This window comes from Aspergillus sclerotioniger (genome assembly GCF_003184525.1).
Source record: "Aspergillus sclerotioniger CBS 115572 chromosome Unknown BO94scaffold_17, whole genome shotgun sequence".
In the NCBI taxonomy this organism is placed as follows: Eukaryota; Fungi; Ascomycota; class Eurotiomycetes; order Eurotiales; family Aspergillaceae; genus Aspergillus; species Aspergillus sclerotioniger.
Window position 1 is genome coordinate 557,306 of NW_020291007.1, and position 24,307 is coordinate 581,612.

General features: G+C 53.6%; 7 protein-coding genes and 1 non-coding gene across 8 annotated transcripts; 5 read left to right on the forward strand and 3 right to left on the reverse strand.

The window, feature by feature from the left end:
- Positions 1-430: 430 nt before the first annotated feature.
- On the forward strand, positions 431-3,852 carry BO94DRAFT_625174 (putative C2H2 transcription factor (Con7); the record flags this gene model as incomplete). The annotated part of the gene is made up of 4 exons (XM_025617261.1): positions 431-1,117; positions 1,295-1,475; positions 1,773-2,120; positions 3,737-3,852. The coding sequence occupies 4 exons, from the start codon at positions 431-433 to the stop codon at positions 3,850-3,852; spliced, it is 1,332 nt and encodes a 443-aa protein (XP_025466576.1).
- Positions 3,853-4,559: 707 nt separating this feature from the next.
- Positions 4,560-6,794, forward strand: BO94DRAFT_468017 (uncharacterized protein; the record flags this gene model as incomplete). The annotated part of the gene is made up of 2 exons (XM_025608231.1): positions 4,560-5,000; positions 5,100-6,794. 2 exons carry the CDS (start codon positions 4,560-4,562, stop codon positions 6,792-6,794), a joined length of 2,136 nt encoding a protein of 711 aa, XP_025466577.1.
- A 229-nt stretch (positions 6,795-7,023) lies between these two features.
- On the forward strand, positions 7,024-8,572 carry BO94DRAFT_536241 (Yip1 domain protein). Its single transcript, XM_025611966.1, has 4 exons — positions 7,024-7,335; positions 7,432-7,840; positions 7,927-8,079; positions 8,134-8,572. Exons 1-4 carry the CDS (start codon positions 7,248-7,250, stop codon positions 8,381-8,383), a joined length of 900 nt encoding a protein of 299 aa, XP_025466578.1. The 5' UTR covers positions 7,024-7,247; the 3' UTR covers positions 8,384-8,572.
- Positions 8,573-9,442: 870 nt separating this feature from the next.
- Positions 9,443-10,989, forward strand: BO94DRAFT_468256 (uncharacterized protein; the record flags this gene model as incomplete). The annotated part of the gene is made up of 4 exons (XM_025608237.1): positions 9,443-9,946; positions 9,997-10,516; positions 10,571-10,878; positions 10,924-10,989. The coding sequence occupies 4 exons, from the start codon at positions 9,443-9,445 to the stop codon at positions 10,987-10,989; spliced, it is 1,398 nt and encodes a 465-aa protein (XP_025466579.1).
- Positions 10,990-11,779: 790 nt separating this feature from the next.
- On the reverse strand, positions 11,780-13,875 carry BO94DRAFT_536243 (glycoside hydrolase family 76 protein). The gene is made up of 4 exons (XM_025611967.1): positions 13,473-13,875; positions 13,160-13,407; positions 12,652-13,107; positions 11,780-12,589 (listed from the first exon to the last, which is right to left on the reverse strand). The coding sequence occupies exons 1-4, from the start codon at positions 13,564-13,566 to the stop codon at positions 12,002-12,004; spliced, it is 1,386 nt and encodes a 461-aa protein (XP_025466580.1). The 5' UTR covers positions 13,567-13,875; the 3' UTR covers positions 11,780-12,001.
- A 374-nt stretch (positions 13,876-14,249) lies between these two features.
- On the reverse strand, positions 14,250-14,321 carry BO94DRAFT_t185. Its single transcript has one exon. It is a non-coding gene; the product is annotated as a tRNA-Arg (tRNA).
- A 175-nt stretch (positions 14,322-14,496) lies between these two features.
- On the forward strand, positions 14,497-17,985 carry BO94DRAFT_586628 (ATP-dependent 3'-5' DNA helicase; the record flags this gene model as incomplete). Its single annotated transcript, XM_025615770.1, has 1 exon — positions 14,497-17,985. The coding sequence occupies one exon, from the start codon at positions 14,497-14,499 to the stop codon at positions 17,983-17,985; it is 3,489 nt and encodes a 1,162-aa protein (XP_025466581.1).
- A 635-nt stretch (positions 17,986-18,620) lies between these two features.
- Positions 18,621-21,726, reverse strand: BO94DRAFT_536246 (Zn(II)2Cys6 transcription factor). The gene is made up of 3 exons (XM_025611968.1): positions 20,204-21,726; positions 19,352-20,148; positions 18,621-19,294 (listed from the first exon to the last, which is right to left on the reverse strand). Exons 1-3 carry the CDS (start codon positions 21,320-21,322, stop codon positions 19,036-19,038), a joined length of 2,175 nt encoding a protein of 724 aa, XP_025466582.1. The 5' UTR covers positions 21,323-21,726; the 3' UTR covers positions 18,621-19,035.
- Positions 21,727-24,307: the final 2,581 nt, after the last annotated feature.

Sequence of the window (24,307 nt, forward strand, 5' to 3'; positions counted from 1 at the left end):
AACCATACGCGCCAGATTACGCGTTGGTTCTTTCTTTTATTTTCTTTTCCCTTCACTTTCATTCTCTCAAGACCAACACGCCATTTCGGGACGTGCAGCATTTGGTGTGAATCTTGAATCGATTACCTGGTCTGCTACTCCGATTCACTAAATAGTACGTTCCAACAAAAGAAAAAAGAAAACCACAAAAAAAAAAAAAAGGAACGAGGATACTGGCAACCAACCCACCTCGGCCACCTTACTCCTGCTTTCCGAAGCAATCTTCTTTTTCTTCCCTTCCCATCTGTCACTGCGACACCTCTTTATATCCTGTTGGCAATCACAAAGCTCATTGTGCTCTCTCAACGCGTCTTGTATAGGCCCGTGAGTTTTTAGTTTGGAGGATTGTCACGGATCGCTTGCAACCCGCTAGCGGCGAAGATTGTATTATATGGACAACCGACCTGCCTCGGAGTACGCGCAGTCAGGTTCGCACTTTCCATATCCACCGTCTGCCGCGACGCATCATTCTGAACCTCCAGCTGCAGACCAGGCTTCTGCTGCTGCCACTGCTCAATACACCCCTCAGCCTGAGGTCCGCCCTACGCCTCAGTACACCCCTCAACCCGAGGTCCGCCCCGCCGCCAATATTTCATCCTCCAACACACCGCAGTCGGACTACGGTCTGAACCAGCCGCCCGCCGCGCGCTCTCCTGCGTACCCCGAATACCTCGCCCGCCCACCCCAATACCATCACGCGCCCAACACCCAAGCTGGTGGTGCGGCAGGTATGGCTCAAGCAACAAGTCCGTCCATGACCACCCTCAGTGATGGGCAGCACCATGACCATCGCAATCACTCGAACCTGAAGTCTGACGCGGCCGTTCCTATAGATCCCTCAATTGCGGCATCCAGCCCCACCTATCCTCCTCCCTACTCCCCCTATCAGCCCCAGGGCCACGACATGGCACAGTATCAAGGCCACCCCCCTCCTCCCCCGCCTCAGATGTATACGCGTCCAGAATGGTCGCATGGGTATGGACAACATCAACACGGTCTGCCTGGACCGTATACCACTCCTGCCACAACGGTTGGTCCCGCCTCCCCTGCTGCGACCGCAGGGCCGCGCCCTGGCCAGGTATGTTTTTGATGATTTTGGCGTCTGTTTCCAAAGGCTGCGCACTTGCGTTGGTTTGTTGTCTCGGACGTCTAGTCAGGGCTGCTGCCAGGCGGCCTTGCGGGACGTGGGAAGCAGCGCACTTTTTCATCTGTTTTTGGTCCCGGGGATCATAGGCTCATCATGCGCTTTCTATAGGTATACTCGTTCGTCCCAATCCCTGGCGCGCAGCAGCACAAGAGGCCCCGCCGTCGGTACGAGGAAATCGAGCGCATGTATAAGTGTGGGTGGAACGGATGTGAAAAGGCATATGGCACACTCAACCATTTGAACGCCCACGTCACAATGCAATCCCATGGCGCCAAGCGTACGCCCGAAGGTAAGCCGGTTGCCCATCATTTCGCGTTGAGTCCTGGACCCGCGACCTCGCATGTGTTGTTTTTGTTGGTCGCGAAACTCTGGATTGGGCTAGTGCGGGTGGCACGCGCTAGTCGTGTTACACTACCTTAGCGCCGCGGATCGCAGTAGCGTGACAAGCCGGTGCGGAGGTTAAGCGTCTTCGACTAGCTCTCTCTGTCGCGCCTGTCCCTCCCTCTCCATCCCCTTCAGCCATCACCATCCCTAACGTTCACTACCTCGAGGCTATCATGCGACCCCCAACTAATTTGTTTTGCAGAATTCAAAGAAATTCGCAAAGAGTGGAAAGCACGCAAGAAGGAAGAAGAGGCCCAGCGCAAGGCGGCGGAAGAGCGCGAGCGCGCTGCCGCTGCTCAGGCTGCTCAGGCCAACCAGGTCGATGCACCCAACCCTGCTGATCCCGCACAGGCTGGGCAACCCCCCGCCTACCCTGGTGGTGTTCGTCCTCAGCTCCCTCCGATTGGATATCAGCCCGCCGACGGTCAGGTACCTGGGCAATATGGAGCTGGGGCTGGTGGTATGGTTTACCAGGGTAATGGGCAAATGGCCTACCCGCCAAACTACCCTCACTCCCCTTATGGACAGACCGGTCAAGTGTATCAGACACGTAAGTAGTCAGTCCTTTGTTATGTTTGCCTTATCAGGACCGGGTCATGAGGAAGTCTCGAAAGAGACATGAAGAACCAAAAAAAAGAAAAGAAGAACCTAAAAGGGACACACGACCACCACACCCGGATGCAAGAGCAAGAAAAAGGTTAAGGAGGAGGTCTTTGGATCTATTGCTGTAAGGTCTGTAGCTGATCGATGATGGCTTCGCAGAAAACCAATCGACCAGCTACCCGCAATAGATGGCCAGCTTCCCTTACTTCTTTCAGGTTGCATGTTCTAATACAATATCTCCTAATCCCGTATCGCCATCCCCGGATCTAATTCTCTAAGTTCCTCTGCGCACATGATACCATTTTCTGGCCTTGATTGCTCCAGTCAAGAGTGGCCTTGCGACTTACGCTTCTGTCCCAGTTATGTTTTTTTGAATTAGATCGCATGGAAAAAAGGCTAATCGAGGGGGTTCGTTGTTTTTTCTTCCCTGCGCGAACACCGGCTATGGGATTACGACTTGGGATATCTGGCGGGGCCTTCTGCATTGTCTAGCTTTCTTTTCTCCTGTGAATTATGCGACAACTGTTTCTACTAAGTGCTCCCTCTGTTGTATGTGGCTTACTGCTATGATTCTTGTGACCTTTATTCTGTGATTCTCCTTCATTGTGCTTGTGTTCGTGCTCGCTTCCTCTCTTTTCTGATGCTCTGACCAAATTATGTTACCCTGGGTTTTTGGTCCCCGAAATTGTGCAATATTCTTGTCCATGTCCTTTGCGCCGCGGACCTGGGATGGTCACGGTCTGGTGGTGGCAGTCTTCGGATTCTGATGCACATGGTTTTCACTCCCACCACTGTTGTGAGCCGGCTGGGTGGCGACGCTATTACCGATGGCGAACGCCGTATGCCTTGGCTTCAGGTGCGGAGATAGTGGGTAGTTACTCAATTGAAATGACAGTGGTTCTACTACCCTGTGGATACTTGTAATGATTCTATCGGCCGTTCTATTGATATGAGGCGATCCCAAGGAAGCGGCTGAGGCGAAGGGTGCATAGTTCCATGGTCCTACATACTCGAGGAACTATCGTGTATTATTTCCGAAGAACGTGGCCCTTCTCAGTGAATTATCTGCATGCAGATCGTGCATTAGTGGTTGTGGTTCTGCAGCCGCCTCCTTCGGGCTTCTTTCTGTATACCGGCACACGGTTTGACTGTGGAGAGCCGTCGTTAACTTTAATAGATCTGCAGCACCCTCGGTGGCGATACCCTGACGACTAGTAGGGTGACTATTGCAGGTGGGAGTCGCTAACAGAGTATGAAGAAGGTGCCCTCCAAGAATCGGGGATGCCGACTACCTCCGCAGGTATGCACATAACTAATCGTGGTGGTCGATCTGCAGGGAATCTTCCACACCAGGATCGGTAGGAATAAAGTTATCTGCCACGGAGACCATAATGGGGTTTAGTGTTTAGCGGTCTTCTGGACGAGATCCGAATGAGTGACAGGGCAGACAGATACTTGGTTCTGGTCCAACTAGCGGCTTCCCCGGCAGTTAGTTACTAGTGAGTACTGCCTGTACCTGTACCTGTACCTGGTACCTAAACCCTACTGCTAATTACTAGTCAGACTCGCTGCTTAGCGGCCGTTTGGCGACGTCGTTTGCCCTGCACTGGGATGCCGCAGCTCTTGCCGCCCGCCCCCTTCATGGATGCCTGAGCTCAGGCCCCAAGGATCCGTCTTAGCGGCGTAAGGCTGAGCTACTGCCTGTAGCTAGCTGGCCTAGTCCCATGGATGTGTGCGTTTTTAGTGTTTAGCCTGCATGCCTGAGGTTAGGCGTGGTATAAATACGGTAGTGGTATAATTGTTGGTGCCTGAGGCAAATAGTTAAAATGCCGGAGCGGAGTTACTTACTTGATCGGAGGCCCCTATCGACTAATACCCATTTGTCCTAGCTGCGATGGATGCGATACGGCGGAGTTTGCGATTGTTCGGAGATCGACTTGCTTGTGCATCTTCGTCTTTTTCTTCATCGCCGGAGAAATTTTGGGATTTAGACTTGTTGAATTTTGCTTCTTTCCTTTGTGTCTATCTGCATCAAGGCTGCGTTGGTCCCTCACTCCCTTGACTTTTGATCTCTTCTCCCAAATTTTCTTCGCCGACCTCCGAGATCCTACGGTTGACGCCTTTCACGCTGCTCAGCATCCGGTGGCAAACAGCCTGACATTTGTCCGACCCCCTCCATTCTTTCTGTCGGAAAACCGAAGTCGACAAGACAAATCGAAGAGTGATAAATCCAGTCCTATTTTAGATGCTTCGTTGCGGCAATACCACCGCCCTCCGGCCGGCGGCCGAGAGATGCATGGCAATAAGAAGCCCTCTCCGCGCGCCAGGACTCCGAACAATCGAGAACCGATTCCCTGTCCAACGTATACAATATGGAGGCATGTTTATGAGACAGAAAGTTGACTCTCTCGACATCAGAAATGATCTATCCATCCCGCCGACGAAACCGTCTGGCAGGGGACCCAGAGATTCGCTCAAGGTGGCCACCAAACCGATCGGCAGAAATGCGCCGAAGAAAGCCGAAGCAGAGGATACAAGAGAGGGCTTGCTGTACAAGTTGGCTCATTCGGAAGTCTCTTCCAGAAGGGGGGCCGATTATTACATTCCGCATAGAGTTTTGGAGCGGGAGATGAACTGGTTGAAGGACCCTCGAGCACTGGCTGATCGAGTCGTGGAGATTTTGAAATCTCAAGATCCCATGCTCGCCGTGGCACTTATTCGGAGGGCCCATTATATGGATATCTCGACCGTTGTGGCCTATAATCGCTTGTTGGAGTATTGTTTACGTATGAAGGCTCCGAAGGCTGCGTTCAGGTTTTGGAACGATGTAAGTGTTTCCCTCCCTTCCATAAGTCCCCTATTGTTGTTGATCTTTGTGGGGTCTGTTTGGAGCTGTGGCTGACTTATTTCGTTGTGGTCGTAACAGATGAAAAAAAGAGGAGTTTCTCCCAACTCGAGATCTTATACGACTATGTTGGATGGGTTAGCGCAGGATTTCCCAAAGGAGAGAGTCAAACCCGTGGAAATTGCCCTGAAAATCTACCGGTCTCTCTCCGAATCCAGCTCCCGTGTCGAACCCAATATCATCCATACCAACGCGATGCTTAAGGTGTGCTGGCACCACCGTGACATGGATATCCTCTGGCAGGTTGCTGGCGAGCTGCCGGAGAATGGCCCACTGGCTCCGGATACATATACATACGCTACCATATTACGAGCTATCTCGGATGTCACTCTGTCGAACACGGCCGCAATGGGTGAACAAAATCTCGAAGCGATCTTGGAAAGGAGAGCCCAGGGTATCAAAGAAGGTAAACGTATATGGTCCGATGTCGTCTACCAATGGAAGAAGGGCCGACTGGCTCTCGACAACCATCTTGTTGACGCAATGGCCCACCTGCTAGTGTATAATTCGAGTTGCGACCATGATATCTGGGAGGTGTTTGCATTGTATAACCAAACAACTGGTCTTCCAATCTTCGCAGAGGAGCCCCCCAAAGAGAGGAAACGATTATATTCGAGGACTCGGCAGGAATCTTCTGCTATTAAGAGAAGACATACGGAGGAAGATATCCCATTCGTGGACGAGGGTGAGAGATTGTGGGAAAACAAGTCTGAAATTTTGGAGCAAGAGGAAGCAGAAGAAGAGAACTTCGATGGTCTTTTCGACGCTGTTGTTGAATCCGGCGATTCATCGACGGCGGAGAATAGTTCGGAGAAAGGCAAGTCTGCTCCGTCATATCTTCCGGTGAAAAATGTAGAACTGTCGATGCTTCTCCAAGCTTGCATGACCATGACCCAGGGGGCGGGTGCTGGAAAGAGTTACTGGCGGTACCTTACACAAGAAGAGCACTCACACAGTGTCAAACCCGATGGACCCTCATATTATCAATACCTACGCCTTCTGCGATATTCACGGTCCAGCCGTGACGCTGTCCAGCTGATCCGCGATATGATGGAACCCAATGGGCTTGCCGAAGGAAAGGCATTCCACATTGCCATGTCCTGTTGTTCGCGTGACCGCAGAAACCCCAATGTATTCAAGTACGCCAACGAGCTTCTGGACATCATGCGCAAGGCTCTTGTAATGCCTGATGCTCGAGCATTGAAGGGTTATTTCGATCTGGTCCGGTCTCTGGAGAAAAACCCGCAATTTCTGATGACGCTCAACGGCCTCGACTCGGGCGACAACACCAAACAAACCGACTTAAGCGCCCTCGGCAACAGGCTGAAAGCGAGCTTGCTCACGACTGCAGCGGAGAATCTCCGCTGGCATGTTTCCAAGCTCGAAAGTGCTGTGGACAATAGCGTGCAGCCAAACCAACGTATGCAAAAGCGATTGTCTCAGGCGGCCGAGTTTAGCCCGCACGTCGTGACCCTTGGGGAACATGCCCTTATAGCAATGACCGAGATGCGAAGACTATTAGACTCGATCAAGAAGGACTTCGCGCGATATGTTTCTTCCGATGACCTCGCAGAATTCGAGAAGCAAGCCGTGGAGTTGAGGAAATACTCCAAGCAGACGGTTACCAAAACGATGCGGAAGAGCTTGATTGGAGCATCTCCCGGCATGCGTATGGATTTCAACACGGAAACTCCGATGTTACCCGAGACCAGGTGATTTGTGTCCATCCGTGATGGTCTCAATCGAGTTGATGAAACTGTTTCATGTACCATAGCGCTTGTATACTAATTCTCTACTATGTACATTGTCTATATAGAACGTTATAGATATTGATATCCGTGGCACGGGATCTCCTGTTTCAGATGGCGGCCGCGCGAGTTTCCGCCTGCCGGATTCAGCCCGGGCGGTGGTGCGTACGTAAGGAATGCCACTCTAGCCTCTCCCACGCGGGCTGCTCCTCCAGCTCCCCCATCCGGGTTTCAGCTCCATTGCGTCTTATAACTCAGCCCGTGATTCTCTGGATATTCGTCCTCTGGGTACAGCCGGTCTGTCCAGTAGCCTTCTTTCTGCACCTTTAGGAGCGGGCAATGTGCCTGTAGTGGTGATCGATCTACTCCGCAACCAACCCGTACCTGAACCCAACCAGTTGACCACAACTCCGTGTCCACCATGGCCAGCGCACACGCACACTATCCCCACGGAGACATCCGAGACGATGAATCAATCCTCGATGACGACGTGATTGAAGCTGATGATGGTAAGCTTCTTCCTGCTGCCTCTCGTTCTCTGCTATCGGGTTGAATCTCGGCCACCCTGCATGCCCGAACTAACACCGCTCGCTCTGTCTCGATAGCCATCGACGCCGATGACCCCTTCAATGATACATCCGATACGGCTCCTCTGCGAGGAAACATCCAGCCCGAAGCTTCTAGCTCCCGCGGCGCCAACATCTCCGGAAATTACCTGACCTCCTCGATTCCCGGCGAGGACCGGCGCGCGACTCAGAGCACTATCGATGAAACTGTGTGGGAGACGCTTTCGCGCGACTTGCGGGCGGTCTGGGAGAAGATGCGGCAGGTTCTGTGGCCTAAGTACTTGATCGGTGGGATGCTGCAACGGGGCGGAGGTGGCATTGGAGCGGCGGAGCGAGGCGAGGCCACGGGTTTCGGGGGTGGCTTGAGGAACATGGTAGGACGCTGGCCGGATGCCGATGTTGTGCTCCAGGGCGGAATGAGTGAGGGTTTACGTGATTGGGATCTTTGGTAAGTTTCCCGGATGTAGACAGTGGTGGCTACGCGGATGCGCCTGGGCTTTATGGGGCGCTAATGATGATACACTCTACGTTTAGGGGCCCGCTGATTTTCTGCCTCCTCCTGAGTATGTTCCTATCGATGCGCGCCAAGGGCGACCAGGCATCACTCGTTTTTTCGGGAGTCTTTTCGATCGTGTGGATTGGGGAAGCGGTGGTGACGCTGCAGATCAAGCTTCTTGGCGGGAATATGTATGTGCTTGGTGGTTCCTGATTGGCTGTTCGATTGCTGATGCTTGGATCTAGCTCCTTCTTCCAGTCGGTTTGTATTATCGGATACACCCTGTTCCCCCTGGTCATTGCGTCGGTTCTTAGTGCTTTTGGGCTCCCGACCATTGCGCGGATACCTGTGTATCTCGTGCTGATTGCGTGGTCGATGGCGGCTGGGGTGAGTATCCTGGGAGGGTCGGGCGTGCTGCGGAACCGGGTGGGCATTGCGGTGTATCCACTGTTTGTGTTTTATGTCGCGATCGGGTGTCTCTGCTTCATCAGTTAGGAACGGACCGGGACATGTCGGAGGGGTATGGTGGACTGAAGCGAAACTCGACGGGGGGCGGAGGGTGTTAAGTGTTGGCGTGTATTTCATGTCGTATTGACTCCGGATGATTTCCCTTCTGTGTTTGTATGTTGTGCGATAGAGAACTGGCCCTGATGCGCTATCCAATGGGTTCTGCACAAGTCGTAGATAGTATGTAAATAGTAGAGAAGAGGGGAAAGGCGAGCGGTGACGGGGTGACCACCAAACCGAGTCCGTTCCGCCCGAGCGACAACAAAGCACTCCGTCACCCGCTTTCGTTCGCTCGTCCATCTGTCGACCGACAACTTCCCCCTCGGACTTTCCAGTACTCTCCTTTGCCCTACGAGATTTGGGCCATCTATCTACGGCTCCCTCCGACCATCCGGCCTCGACCAGCTCTAACCAGCTCTGACCTGACTTGACCTTCCCCTCAGCCTCAGCGCCAGCTACCTGTGCAGGTCCTCGACAACTCACCCCCCACTGCATGCTCTGATACTTATCTTTGTGCGTAATTCCCACCCCCTGCAATCTCTCTCGACTCTCGAGACCCATCTACGTTCGAGCACACGTCGCACCATCCCACCAACCTGCAGATAGCAATCTCGCATTGCGTACGCATGCGGACGACCGACCTGTTCGATGTGGCCCAGTTGCCAGTCATCTGCTTATATGCAAGTATCCCAATGGACTAATATATATCTTTTCTGTCATTATTGATACAGGACATACATTCGACGCGCATGTCCGAGACGTGAAGCCTTTTTTTTAAACTATATTCTTCGGCACGAAAACAAACAATATAGTGGTGCGGCTATAAGAAGATTTTCGTCATGGCTTCGGATACTCAGCGGAATGGTGAAGTTGAAGGTATTTTAGCCTTGTTTTGAGGGTATGTTTCAGAGGGGAGAAATTGGTGATGCTGACGTCTTGGGGTGTTAGAAGAGAGTAGAAAGGAGGTTTTGGAGCGTCAAGGTATGTCTTCGTCAGTTGCGGTGGATATTGGTTGTTGGTGTAGTGCGATGGCTGACGGATTTGGTTATGGCAGCTGCTGAAGATTCGCAAGCCTCTGATAATGACGGTGGCGAGCGCCCGGTCCGGAACAAGTTAAAGGAAACGTCTATCACTTCGGCGCCTAAGGTCTCAACGGAAGATGAGTCGATGGGGAATGCGCAGGAAGGAGATTCTAGTAGGGCGAGCAGTAGGGGTAGGAAGAGGTCATTTGATGAGGATCAAACGGAGAATAATGAGGATGACTCCGGCCATCGACGCAAGCGGTCCCGCGACTCGAACACCGATGAGGAGAATGCGGGTGATGATAAGGAGGAACAGAAGGAACAGAAGCCGGAGGAGCTCTCGAGGAAGATTCTGAGCCCGAAGAAGAAGAGAAGTAGGGATCAGCTGGATAAGGATGACTCGAAGGTTGCGGCTGCTGGGGAGAAATTGGTTCAGATCACTGCGGAGGACGCGGCGAGGGAGAAATCTGGTGTAGAGGGACAGCCCGAGAAGAAGAGACACACGGATGATTCCAGAGAGAAGGAGACGGTAAGTGCTGTATGGATGTTCTGAGAGAAACAAGCTGATGCGCCTGGCAGGCTCATGTTACCAGTGCATTTGCGAACACATCGTCTGTCTCACCGTTTGGGTCAATGGGTGCTGCAAAGTCGAAGGAAGAGGAATCATCGAAGCCGAGCGCAGCTACGTCATCATCTGCCTTTGCTGCGTCAAGTCTGGCCGCGTTTGCCAGCTCGGAACAGTCGCCCTTTGGCTCTCTGGGAAGCTCTACTCCCTCCATATTCAAGTCCCCATCTTCGACCGACTCTCCTCAGCCGGCCACGACCGGATTTGCTGCTGCTGCCGGGACATCAGGATTCGTCGCCTTGGGTTCTGGTTTCTCGGGATTCAGCGGCGGGTTTGCATCAGCCAAACCCGCAGGGGGTCTCACGAGCTTTGCCTCCCCTGCTGGACCTAGTGTCCTCAGCACCTCCAAGGCCACTGGTTTCGGCGCCCCTGATGAGGAGCAGCACAAGGAGGAGGACGATGAAGAAGCAGGCGAAACTGGACCAGGCGAGTTTGAGCAGGACAAGACAGACGAGAGATTCTACGAACGCCCAAGTAAGTGACATATCGGGTCCCCACCATTGCCGGGTATGCTAACGCTGAGTGCAGTCGAAACCGGCGAGGAGGATGAGAAAACATACTTCTCATGTAAGGCGAAGCTGTTCCAGTTCACAGACAAGGAGTGGAAAGAGCGCGGCATCGGGACTTTCAAGGTCAATGTGCGCGTCACGGATGGAATGGAGGACAAGAAGGCGGCTCGGATGATCATGCGCGCAGACGGAGTGCTGCGCGTGATGTTGAATACGCCCATCTTCAAGGGAATGACGGTTGGCGACGGGCAGGGCAAAGAGCCCAAGTCGAAGCAGATTCACCTTGCCAGCCTGGAGAATGACCGGTCCATTCCCATCCTACTTCGGGTAAGTCTCCCTTCGCCCCTCAGGAAGCATGACTGACCAGCGTAGACGGGAAGCGAGGATCTCGCTAAGGAGCTGTACCGCGTGGTGCGCGAACTTCAGGAATATCAGTGAGCCGTGCATCACGACACTGAATTGGATGCCGCGACTACACTTCACAAAAGCGCCAGTAATTAGTCGATGCGACGTTTACATAGCACCAAGAACCGAGAGGGTTGGCATTTTGCATTTAGGCCGAGGAGTCAGAGATACTGGAGGGTTTGCGTGGGTTGGAGCTGCGCACATTGCTGGATTGATTACTGATTGATCGCTTTCTCTATAATATTTTTCTTCCCTATCTATATGAGTATACACCCACCATCACTACCTTCGTTGGCATTTCATTTCCTTCGTGTATGTTTGTTCCCTTTTGGCTAGTGGATCAGATGATTACCTAGGTGACTTGATAATTATAGCTATCTACTTTGTAGTGTAGCGACAGTGACCCACACTAGCTCAAGCTCAATATGATCTATCTATGGACCTGTCCCGATAGGGTCTAGCCTAGCTTGGTTTGTTTGATCGACAGTGACACGAATGTCAGAAATTAACTACAATTACATAGATAGTAGTACATGCAGTAGTAGTATCTACTAACTCTAAGTACGAAGTTAATCTTATCAGCTCAGATGCATGCATAATCTTACTACTTAGATCGGTAAGAGTGATTGATCACAAGATTTCTATTCCTCATTTGGCACGAGTATCAATACTATGTGTCATAGGTATTAGGCATTATACTCTCGTCCCATCTTATCTCATCTCTGTATCGATGTGGTACGAGATGACTCTTAGGAGTAGATCGGTTGTATACTATTTATCGATGGAAATTCATGTCCTTGCAAGCTACATGTGGGGAAGAGAAGGAGGAGAAGGTCATATTATTCCTATAGGAGAAACTATGTATAGAATGGGTTGAATAGAAGTCATCTGGGATAGAAAGTAAAAAAAAAAGGAAGGTCTACCCCCACTCGTTTGACCAGCACTCCATAAACAACAAAGGTATGGGTATAGAAGGAAGCAAAGCAAGATATGTATATCTACGAAACTAGCTAATCGTAAGCGAATAAAGCAAGGAAGGGGGAGATCACTGTGTCTTTAGTAACCAAGCCACTGCACCGATCATCAACGCCGCCAACACGGCAGTGAGGATCCACGCGCCCGCTCGATCCCCCGTTTCGATGGGATCTGATGCCGACGGATCTTTCTCATCGTCGCTCGTGTCAATATGGTGTTCCGATGCGTCAGGGTTCTCGGAGATGGTCTGCGGGGACTGAGTGGACAGTAACATCAGGTTGGAGGTGACGCCGCCCAATGCGCTCATTTGCACTTCCAGCCCCAATGACCCGTCCCAGGTGTCTTGGTACCAGCGGACACCGCAGAGGTTGTCCATCCCGTCTGCAGAGCCGGAGCATTGTTTGGAGATGGCGGAGGCGGAGCCTTGCAGTTTGGGCACGATGCGGTCGCTGGTCGAGGGGACAAGGAGCGCCGTGAAGGCGAGCCACATTGCCACATACCCCTTGAAGCAGAGCTGGTTGCGATCACAGGAGAGGATAGGCTCGCAGGCGACTTCGGACAGGACGGTGCCGTTGAGGTAGGTGGCTGGGAAAAAGCGGGTGAAGGTGGAGTCGAGCAGGTTGTTGACTCGGTTGAGCCATTTGGTGGAGCCGTTTGTCTGATGCCACGGTTAGTACGATCTTGTTGTATGTGCGGGTTGGATAGGAGGGGGAGGCTTACGTGGTTATACATGAACGCCGCACCAGCCAGATACGTCCCGTAGTTATACGTCCACTGGTTATTCCCGGCGTCTTTGCAATTAGCTTCGTTGGACGTGCTGTCCGCGATATTCCATGTGCTTGTGTTCGTGTTGAGAAGCGGCGTAGTCGTAGACCAGTCCCAGATCTTCTCTGCCCATTCGGCGTAGGTCTCGTTCTTGGTGAAGCGGGCCAGCCGCGCCGAGAGCTCAAACAGCCCGCCATTCGAGATGGCATTCTTCATCGTGTAACCCGCTTGGTAGGGCCAAATTTGCCAGCGCATGCCGCCGTTACAGGCGGTTTCGTCCCACCGGTTGACCTGCATGTTAAAGACAGCGCGCGCGAGGGACGTCCACGAAGGTTTGCCGGACACCTCAGGGAAGCCAGCTTCGGAGGCGGTGATAGCGGCGAGTCCCCAGAACATTTGGTCATCGTTACCCTGGGTGTGTGTGAGTGGATTTCGCTGGGCTAGAGTGGAGCAATAGACTCACCAGCCACTGGCTGTAGTTGGCAGAGAAAAAGTCGTAGTTCTCGCCGGCCTGGAACATCAGGTCGTGCTGGACGACAGAGTTGTAGGTATCCACGCCCGAGGCCTGCCAGAATTGGATCAGGGTCATGAACATGCTCCCCGCGACATACCAGGTATCGGTGAGCTTTCCGGGGATGCCTTCAGTTTGATTCTGTTTGTAAAAGACCATCAAGGGCTCGGCGATGGCTTTGCCGGCGTCGGCGAGGGAGTCTGGCGGACATGGTGGTGAGAAGCGATCTTCAAGCGGGTGTGATGGGAGGTGGGCGATGACCTACCAGCATCGTCGACTTGGATATTCAAATCGGAGTAGGCCCATTGACTGTGCAACAGGAGGAGCAGCAGAGCGCCGATGTGATGGAGGCGGCGCATGGTGGTGATAATCTGGTGGATGGCTGGCTACCTAGCTAGGTCGGGAAGTTGCAGCCAGACAGACCGACAGACCGACAGATAGAACTGACGGACTGGCCGGATCGAAAGACAGCAGGCAGCCATGATGCGATAATGCCGTGGAATTTTTCAGGGGGTCGGACTGAGACGCCAAGGGTCTTTGCCCCCCTTGGCACGCCGGCCAAGAACCTTCTCTGGGTTGTTTGTTGGAGCGGAGGGGCCGGAGCCAGCAGGCAGGCGCTGGCCAGGCTATATTTGGCACGGAGGGAGAGCCAGCAAAGGCACAAAGAGGCAGGGCGTCAGGTGGGAGGTCCAGATAACTGGGAACTGGGAACTGGGAAGACACAGGGTCGATTCAGGGTCTGCCGCAGGACCCTTCCCCGGATTAAGAGGGTTGCTATGATCTCCGCTAGCCAGCCCTAAACCACTCTAGCTGGGCCCGCCGTCCTGACACTTGATCAGAGCGCTGCAAGGAGATGTTCCCCCACTAAATTTAGAACATCGTCCGGGTTCGGATTGCGATGTCACCCAAGATCGAGCCATCCCGGTCCATGACTACATTGTACAGATAGTTCGAGCTCACAACATCAAGCAAGCCATGATATCTGATCGGAGAATAATCCCGCCCTAAGAAGTAAAAACAAACCGGCTCAAAAAATTCAATCCGACCGAGACGCGACTCGAACGCGCAACCTTTTGTGCCGAAAACAAACGCGCTACCGTTGCGCCACTCGGCCAATTCTATTGGTCAATGGGACCCACATATGTATCTGTTTGCTAGTTTTGCTCGGCCGCCTGTTCCCCTTACGGTAATATTGGACGCACGTGACACCGCGTTTCTTGCCTCAGTGCCGAATGGCTTATCGACTTCATCCAGATCGAATGCCCGCCTCTTCACCATGGGGTGCCAATATGCCCGGTCCAAATACACAAGCGGAATCTTCAATTGCACCGGACCGGAAACGAGCCCATGCTGAATTACCACCTAAGGATCCCGCCATATCCAACAGCAGCGCGTCGACAGACCCTCCGTCGCAGCCCAGCACAAGGAAACGCCGAAAAACTCCTAAAATCCCGACAGAGACCAAGAATACGGAAGATGGCACCGATGACGGGCGTAAGGTGGAAAAGACTACGAAAGGCAAACGCAAATCGGCTCAACCGAAGCGTACCCCGTCTGCACCATGGCCGGAGGCGTTCAAGAAATTGTCCCGGACTCACAGAGCCTTGAACCTCGTGTATACGTTCTGTTGCACGCGAAAGCACTTCACTACCACGTTCGACAACATCAAGAACGCTGTACAGGTGCAGATGCAGGGTCAAGAGTTGACGGTCGAGGATGTCGCGCGAGTCAAGGTGCTCGTGCCGCGGGCAGTGCGTTTTGAGTATGTGGACGAGGCGAAGTTGGAGGTCATGACTGTTGGGGAGAAGGAGGCGAAGCAGCTCGGCTATGGAAGGGATATGTTGGGCCATGGGGGAGAATCGGTAACAAAGACTCTTCTGTTCGAGCTTGTGGACGGGGATCTGAAGAGGGAGGTGACGCATCCGCAGACCGGGGAACCGACCAAACCGGTGCGGAAGATAAAGAATGAGGATCTGAAGATGCCGGTGTACAGCCAGAAGCAGATGCTCGGACTCATTGAGAAGCGGAACAAGAAGTTCATGGATGCGATTGATACTTTTTTGGTGCAGTGTGAAGACGAAGGGGTGAATCCAGTTGAGAAACTGGAGACGGACAAGGATGGTTGGATTCCTGTACCCCCGGATATGGACACTGGTATCGCTGTGTCTTCTGCGGCGCCGCAGCAGATTCCCAAAGAGCGTAAGTCGATGTCGCAGATTGTGGACGAAATCCGCGAGATGGATTGGTATACGGCGCAGATCGTGCCAGAAGGACATCGAGTCTTTGAAGCGCAGCCTGCTGTCTATGGGGAGCTGGCGTTCCAGCTCTCGCAGAACATGGTCAACGCCTTGTATAACACCAAGGGAATCACGCAGTTCTACACCCACCAGGCAGAAGCGATCAATCATCTATACGAAGGACATAATGTCATCGTTTCTACCTCTACCAGCTCCGGCAAATCACTCATCTACCAGGTGCCAATGCTGCATGAACTCGAAACAGACCCTGCAAGCCGCGGCTTGTACATCTTCCCTACCAAGGCCCTGGCGCAGGACCAGCGCCGCAGCATGCAGGAGCTGCTTCAGTTCATGGAAGGCTTGCAGGGCACAATGGTTGAGACGTTCGACGGAGACACGCCGATGCCGAACCGGAATGTCATCCGTGACGAAGCGCGCATCATCTTCACCAACCCTGATATGCTGCACATCACAATCCTACCGCAGGAAGGCTCTTGGCGCACATTCCTGCAGAACCTCAAGTTTGTTGTGGTCGACGAGTTGCACGTCTACAACGGTCTCTTTGGAACTCACGTCGCGCTCATCATGCGACGACTGCGTCGGATCTGCGCAGCGGTAGGGAACCATCGCGTCCGGTTCATCTCCTGCTCGGCCACTGTGGCCAACCCGGAGCAACACATGCAGGCGGTCTTCGGCGTCGACGACGTCAAGCTGATCGACTTCGACGGCTCCCCATCGGGTCGGAAGGAATTTATCTGCTGGAACACGCCCTTCAAAGACCCCACCGACCCAACATCCGGGCGCGCAGACAGTGTCGCTGAAACAGCGCGACTCTTCTGCCAGCTCATCCTCCGCGGCGCGCGTGTCATCGCCTTTTGCCGCATCCGCAAAATGTGCGAAGTACTCCTGCAAGCCGTCCGGGCCGAGTTCCAAGCCCTCGACCGACACGAGATCGGCAAACTCGTCATGGGCTACCGCGGCGGATACAGCCCCCAAGACCGTCGGACGATCGAGAAGGACATGTTCGAAGGCCGACTGATGGGCATCGTGGCCACCAACGCCCTCGAACTCGGGGTCGACATCGGCTCCCTCGACGCCGTTATCACCCTCGGCTTCCCCTTCTCAATCTCCAACCTGCGTCAGCAAAGTGGCCGCGCCGGCCGTCGAAATAAAGACTCGCTCTCCATCCTCGTCGGTGACCGCTACCCAGCCGACCAGCATTACATGCGCAATCCAGAGGAACTCTTCAGCAAACCCAACAGCGAGCTGCAGATTGACCTCACCAACGACCTCATCCTCGAAGGCCACCTCCAATGCGCAGCCTTCGAACTACTCCTCCGCCCCGATACCGACGCCCTCTACTTCGGCCCTCTCCTCCCCTCCCTCGCATCCAGCCGCCTCACTCGCGATTCCCTGGGCTTCTACCACTGCCACTCGCGCTTCCTCCCCCATCCATCCCGTAGCGTTTGCATTCGCGACACTGAAGACCAGCACTTTGCCGTCATCGACACGACCAACGCCCGTAATATGGTCCTCGAAGAAGTCGAAGCCTCCCGCGCCTTCTTCACCATCTACGAAGGCGGCATCTTCCTGCACCAAGGGCAGACCTACCTGGTTCAAGAACTCAATCCCACCCGGCACTTTGCTCGGGTCACTCGAGTGCACGTCGACTGGCATACTCAGCAACGCGATTACACGGACATCGATCCCATCGAAACCACGCTCATCCGCCCGATCCGCCAATCCTCCCCTTATCGGGCCTTCTTCGGCACGATCCGCATACACGCCGTGGTATACGGGTTCTTCAAAGTCGACAAACGGGGCCGCATCCTCGACGCGGTCCCCGTAACCAACAACCCACCCATCGACATTCTCAGCAAAGGCACCTGGCTCGACATCCCCCCGCAAGCTCTCTCCATCCTGCAATCCCACAATCTCAACATCGCCGCCGCCATCCACGCTGCCTCCCACGCCATCCTCTCCCTCCTCCCCACCACCATCATCTCCTCCCCCGGTGACGTCCGCACCGAATGCAAAGTCGCCAAAAAGGAACTCGGCCGGACCCTCAAACAAGCCACCTCCCACCTCCAAACTCTTAACCACGTCGAACTGAAAAAAGTCCTCAACCCACCCGCCCGCCAACGCCCCGCCCGCTTAACCTTCTACGACGCTAAAGGCGGTGCCTGCGGAAGCGGCATCGCAGCCAAGGCCTTCGAGTTCATAGACGTCTTATTAGAACGGGCCGTGAAGAGAATCGAGAGCTGTACGTGTGTAGGCTCTAGGGGTTGTTTGGAGTGTGTGTGCGATGAACGATGTAAGGAGATGAATGAGATTATGAGTAAAGCTGGGGCGGGGGTAGTGCTGAGATGTTTACTTGGGTGGGAAGTTGATGTGGAATCTTTGCCTTGGGGAGAAGAGGTAGAGGTTCACGCTATGGATGGGGAGTTGATGGGCGGGCTGGAGACTGTTATTCCGGCTGTGGAGGTGCCAATGCATCAGCCTAGGGTTAGGGATGTGGATGGAGGTGGTTTCAGAGTTTAGGATACATGATGAATGTTGCAGAGTCGAACATGGACGACTACATGAGAAACTGAACTCTTGATGACATAGATCTACATGTCCGAGCCACAGAAAGAAGAGGAAGAGAGTCGGGAAGCAAAAGAGGGGGGGGTTTATACTTGGGGCTGCTCCCCGATTAGGAAGGAGGTAGCTAGCTCGGCTCGGGCAAGTGACCACTCGCGCGATACTGCAGTCATGAGGTAGAGGAGATCAGGCATTAGGATCGTTGATGCAAAGCTAGCGACCATGGCGTGTCTTGAAATTAAGGGGTTGTCCAAGCGCTCCAATGCATTGGACGGCTGGATGCCTCATACATTAAGGGGAGAGAAACCCTCCGATGTTCACCTCTGATGGCTCCGCATGTATCTTTCAGGTGAGAGCCCGCAGTCAATCGGCAGATGATGCTACATTCGCTTGGATTGTCTTTATAGTAGCACTTTCGTAATAGCTTGCATGTCTCTACACCCCTCAGGGGCGTTGATACTACTACTACTACTACTACTACTACTACTACTACTACTACTACTACTACTCGGCTCTGATTCGAGTACTCGGGCTGGGATTGTCGATATTGTATAGTACACTGAACGAATGGAATGCAGTAAATTAGATGGATAGTAGTTGTAAGATTCGGTGAATAATCGCGCAAATGCATAGACTATGCTGATAGGGTATCTAGCGTATGTATATGATCCAAGAGCTACGTAGGCATATCGGTATGTAAGTATCATCCAATCATCGGCTCCTAATCAATCCGGGTATCAATTCTCATGCATCGTCACCTTCTGAGCGAGCGTGCCAAAGAATATGGTTGAGTCATAACTATAGATAGAGAGCGTAAAGGTGAATGAAGGGGTTACCGGCTGGAGGAGAGTCGGTGTCCTGATTAGCCCCCTGGGGGCTGTATGTAAGGTCTGGTTCACGGAAGGAAGCACTGGTGTAAAGACCAAGAAGCCTTTGTCATGAGCGCCTGCTGTTGTGAGACATCCTCAGTCCTCCGGTCGTACAGGGAACCACAGTGACTGGTCATATTCACCGGACGTCCGTTCCCACCGAGGCGGGACTGCTCTCGCTCTCGGTGTCGTCTAGACTGATGTTCCAGAACAGCGTCTTCATATGGCTGACGTCTTCGCGGAAGTTATCGCGAGGGTGGCTCGTGCGTTCTTCCGTCATCGCTCGCACTTCGCGGATGATGCTCGGGTATCCCTCGTCGGGGAGCCACCAGTCGTTGATTTCAGGCTTCTGCCACAGCGCCGCCAGCGCAGCTCGGAAGGCCGCTGCCACAACGTACCTAGGATTGATTATCAGCTACGATCAGGCCATGTGCCAGCGCACAGAGATTACTCACCCGCCTTGCTCCAACTGAGCGAACTTCCGCCGCGCCCACTTGATGTATCTCTCGTCCCGAGGGCAAAACATGGCGGCCATTCCAATGCTATTCTTGAACGCCAGAATATACCCGCTTTCCTTCACCGGCCACCGATCCACTGCTTCCATAAACCGAGCCAGCTCCATCGAGAGGGCTCCCAGTTCCTCCACCGATGATTGCTTCACAGATAGGAGCGTCTGATACTTGTACATGGCCTTGGTGGAGTAGTAATCAATCCACGCCATGTTGACTTCCCAGAGGGGCCCGTGATACAGCCCCCCCGGGATATACGGATCCACAATATCGTCCGGGGTCAAGGGGACCCGATAAGGATACTCCTGCACAGTGTACTCCGAGTTGTGGAATGTCTCTAGGATGCCTCTCACCCGCTCCAAGGTTTGCCCCAAAAGTTCGTTCTGGACAATAAACTCGCTTATAGGAATCAGTCCGCGCGATAGCTTGGCATACAATGATGCCATTTCCAACCCAAATCGACGGTTGATCGAATTTGCCAGCGCCAGCTGTTTCTCTACATCGCCTGGGTGGCTGGCAGCCTGTTGAGCGTCATACTCCTCTTTCGCAGTGTACCATTCTCGGCTAAGGATCGTCTCGTTCCCGGCCAAAATACCGGCGACCACGTCGAATCGGGCATACCAAATGAAGATATTGCTATGAAGCTCGTTCAAGTTGGCCGACTCTGGCGTTAAGATTTCCCGCACCAAGGCATGAGCCGCCTGATGGTGGCCAATGAGGTTGACCCAGTCCCCAATGGATTCCTGGGCAGTCAGTATGATACAGCAAAAGCACGATCACTCGGGCAGGGTGTGTTACCTCGAAGGTGGTGAGGACAAGAACCGTGATCAGCATGGCCTCACTGTGTGGCTCACCAGAGCTCAGGGACTTGCGCAGCAGTGTCAAGGCGATGTTGTAGTACTTCAGGAATGAATATAATTTGCCACTATCGGTCTGAACACAGTGGTGATATGCCGAAAATCCCACCATCGCATACAGCAGGGGATCATACTGCAACGCCAGCTCGACGATACCATGATGAATGAACCGGTCATTGGCTGGCTTGAGGAAATAATGCCTATACGTCATAAAATCTTGATGATAGCTGAGATAAAATCGCAGGTCGTCAGCCAAATGTGCTATGCTGGGCAGACCAAACCCCGACGGGTCGGGCAGGGAAGCGCCGACGCTGGCCGACCGAGCGCTCAGGGAGTCAAATCGAGATGATGTATCCGTGGACGGCGAAGGCGAAGTACTAGTCTCGATCCGTGAAATGCCCGGGTCGATAGCCACATATGGCCTTCCCCCGTGTTGCCTCAGGGACTGCCCGGACTGTCTCTTGGGGGGACTTGGTTTGGGCCATGTTGTTGGAGTCGGGGCGGTTGACGGTGATAGATGGGCACTTGACCCGACGCTAGTTCCATCTTCTTCCTCATCAACGATGGGCTCCAACACGCGGATATCCTCGGATCCCGCTTGACTGGATGAATCGGTTCCGCGCAGCAACGACCCTCGGGGCTTGGATACGGCACGGGCTCCCGACTTGGATGCGCCCGCGGTGGCCGACGGATAGACACAGTCGCGGTTTCCTTTCCGACATCTGTCGCAGATGGGGCGTGCCTCGTCGCACTTGATCCGACGGGAACGACAGGTGAAACAGCCGCTGCGGGTGCGCTTATGCTTCTTCTGGTCTGATGCGGGTTGTAGGAGCGACTGGGGCTTGGGGGGGCCCGACGGATAGGAGGCGGCGATGGCGGCGGGAGGGAGTGGAGGCTGGGGTTGCGCGGGCGGATTGTGCCAGAATGCGACACTGTCGGGATACTGCCCGGTCCCCAGGATTGAGTAGGCCGACAGTGGGGGATTCTGGTCCTGGAGCGACAGGAAGGAGGACGAATAGCCTGTCAAGGGGGCCTGGGAACTTGGGTATGGAGGTGCCATGGCGCGGATCGCATCGAAGAACCCAAGCGGATCGGGGTTAAACTGGCCAGCATCGACTGCAGTCGCTCAGCACCGGATGTATGGGCACCGATGGCGGGGAGGCCCGATCCGCATAGCAAGTGATGGCAGAGAAGGTGACGAAGGCCGAGGACGAGGGCGACAGATGCTGATGGAGGAGAGGGAGAAGCAAACTGACCCCGGTGACTTGGCAGCAGCAGACAAAGCGACCCGCGGAAGCAGAGGAAGCGAAGCTGCCAGCACAGCAGATGAGGAAGTTTCAAAGGAGGGAATAGAAAAAGACGGGGAAAACACCGTGGTGCTAGAGATGAGCGAGCGAGCAAAAGAGAGCAAAAGGATGAAAACAATAATGAGGGAGAGAGAGGAAGAGAGAACGAGGATTGGGGATGGGGCTGGCCGGAAGAGGCAATGCATCAATCAATGATGGAACCTCGACTTTAACTACCACCAGCGCTAGGTCCCACGAATCTCACCTTATTCTCTTCCACTTGTCTCCCGGCATTAACTAAGTCCCCTAGCTCGGAGTCAAGCCTCCCGAGTCCGGAGTGGTCTGGCCGCCACTTGGAGTATCAACCATCATAGCAGCACCCCGAGTGGGCCGCCCTGGATCGGAATGATCGTCCTACGATGCACTATCTAGGTCTTTCGGGGGGTTTCGTATATCTACAACATACTATATTCAGTATCCTAAACGCGGGCTGGCAGCGGATCGCCCGGTGAATTCTCTATCCTTCCACCACTTCCCCCTGTTGCCCCCAGTTGCTCCTGCCCCCCTCCAACTATCCACGGATAAGTTTATGACCAGGACAAATCTTCTTCCTGCCAAGAGCTTCAGGCACGAGAGTTGGGGATAGTTTCCTCCCCGCTAAGCGGGGACGGCTTCATCCTCAGCCACCTGCTCCTCCCCGACGAAGGTCGAAGCCATGTTCCCATGACTTCCATGGGCTTCTGCGGAAACACAAAGACCAAAGCATTGTTGCAAATAAAGTAGGAGCTAGTTTGGAGGACCTCACCTACCTTCGTCATGATTCAGGTGAGCCTCTTCCAGCAGTCTGGGACGTCCGGAGCCATGGGCGGGTGGATCCGCCCGGATCCGGGAGATGCCTTAAGTCTTTAACAGCTTGGAGACCGAGCGAACGACTCCCTGAGTCCTGTTTGACCCGTCCGAGAGTTCACTGTTCAACCTGGCACCTGCAGATTCAGCTAGCGATATCCCTGCGCAAATCCACAGGTGCCTCGCGGGCCGAGTATCTGTTTTATGAAGGTGTGAAAATCGTAGGATTGTCCACACCTGGAGCTTATACGAACCCGGATCGCATTAGCATTCATAACAAAGTATACTTTCCACCATCTCATCTCAATCGGGGTGGATGCGGTCAAACCTTCTTTGATAGACCAGCAACCACTGACGCCGTGGCATTCCAACGGACGACTCCGCCGGCCCCAGTACGGATCCACTTGATGCCGCCAGAATGCCCTCGGCTAATCTGAAACTGCCCTTGCCCAATTACACCCCGATCTGGGAAATATTTGCCGAGACGTTCGTCCGCCCGTGGAGTCGGAAAAGGTCTAAACCAGCCTGGGGTCTCCGTCTGTCACCGGGGAAGGGTTATAGCAGCCGTTACTATAGCAGGACCTTGATAATAAGCTATCGTCGGTCCAGCGGGGAAGGCCGGGGGCAGCGAACTTGAACTGCGCTGACTGACCACGTCCACACTTTTCTTTAGACCGGTCATTGCGTCGTCAGCCAAGGAGCCAAGGGATAGTGACCACGACGGCGCGGCCTTGTCGCTGAGAGGCAAATTGGACTCGGCTCAGTCGGATGTTCCTGATCGACACTGAGGGTTTGACAGCTGAGTAGGCTGAGTGTCCTCCGCTGGTGACTGGTCGCTGTCCAGCCCACCCAGATCTAGGCTGGGGCCACCAATCTAACCCGGCACTGGGCGATTTTGACGGCCCTAATCTCTGCCGTAATAATTAATCACTTCGTACTTCATCGCATCGTTGCGGCCCACATATGCCCTAATCCGATATAGCCTTGCAATCCCATGTCAGAAAAGGAAAAAAGAAAAAAAAAAATAGGATTCAAAAAAAGGAGAGGAATCACAATTCTGGTACTGATCAGTGATTGTCTGGGTTGTACATTCTGGAGGAAACGTGGCAGGAGAGAAGGTTTAGTGAATCCTGGTGCCGACGGTCGCATGTTGGTCTCCATCCAGGACACCGATCAAACGGGTAAACACCACGAATTGCGGGCTGGAAGCAACAATGTACATTGTACCCCTCTCGAAGAAGCTAGGAGTACGGAGAATATGTGGGCACATCCATGTGGACAGCACGTTTGTTCTCCGTGGGCTTGATGCCTTATGGAGGGGTCGGCCAGTCTGGAGTCATGGTTTTTATTAGGGTGTGCCAAAAATGGACGGTTCCTAATCCCACTGCAGAAGCACCATGGAGAATTTGGACCTGAACTTGTTGACTGACACCACCAATCAAGTAGACAATGGAAATTAAACCTACATTCCAGGAAAAACTGGAGCCTCGGGCGGCTGGATAGGCGGACGTGCGGATGGCGGATTTCCCCGTCTGTGGGAAAGAGACATGACTAGTCAATCAGCAAGCCGGCATTGAGGGAATTGAGGCCCATATGGTGACTACTCATAGGTCGCCCAGACTAATACCCGACTATCTGGTCCATCAGGACGATCTCCGCAGTTCCCCGGGAAGGGAAACGGCAGTTATATCCTTCTTTCTTCATCCGGGCGTATATCTTGGATGCCCTTGTTGATCAAGAGCTCTGAATAGACTCGTGCTTTTTTGGCTTCTCAGATTATACAGACTCATGACAAAAGGTAGCCATCGACCTGCATATGCTTGGCTGAAGACCTCGACAGGAAGGGAGCAATCTAAACCAGGCGTATCCCGCGGGCTCCCTAGTGTTCGGGCCTTCGGGGAACATAGTCGAGG

What these genes read in the sequence shown, in the direction of transcription:
- BO94DRAFT_536241 (XM_025611966.1), top strand. Translation starts at nt 7,248, where the DNA reads ATGGCCAGCGCACACGCACACTATCCCCACGGAGACATCCGAGACGAT. An exon ending in CGTGATTGAAGCTGATGATG is followed by an intron (nt 7,336 to 7,431) that starts GTAAGCTTCTTC and finishes CTGTCTCGATAG; the next exon opens with CCATCGACGCCGATGACCCC. An exon ending in AAGCTTCTTGGCGGGAATAT is followed by an intron (nt 8,080 to 8,133) that starts GTATGTGCTTGG and finishes GCTTGGATCTAG; the next exon opens with CTCCTTCTTCCAGTCGGTTT.
- BO94DRAFT_536243 (XM_025611967.1), bottom strand. Translation starts at nt 13,566, where the DNA reads ATGCGCCGCCTCCATCACATCGGCGCTCTGCTGCTCCTCCTGTTGCAC. An exon ending in TATCCAAGTCGACGATGCTG is followed by an intron (nt 13,408 to 13,472) that starts GTAGGTCATCGC and finishes CATGTCCGCCAG; the next exon opens with ACTCCCTCGCCGACGCCGGC. An exon ending in CCAACTACAGCCAGTGGCTG is followed by an intron (nt 13,108 to 13,159) that starts GTGAGTCTATTG and finishes ACACACACCCAG; the next exon opens with GGTAACGATGACCAAATGTT.
- BO94DRAFT_536246 (XM_025611968.1), bottom strand. Translation starts at nt 21,322, where the DNA reads ATGGCACCTCCATACCCAAGTTCCCAGGCCCCCTTGACAGGCTATTCG. An exon ending in TTGTCCTCACCACCTTCGAG is followed by an intron (nt 20,149 to 20,203) that starts GTAACACACCCT and finishes CTGACTGCCCAG; the next exon opens with GAATCCATTGGGGACTGGGT. An exon ending in GCTCAGTTGGAGCAAGGCGG is followed by an intron (nt 19,295 to 19,351) that starts GTGAGTAATCTC and finishes AATCAATCCTAG; the next exon opens with GTACGTTGTGGCAGCGGCCT.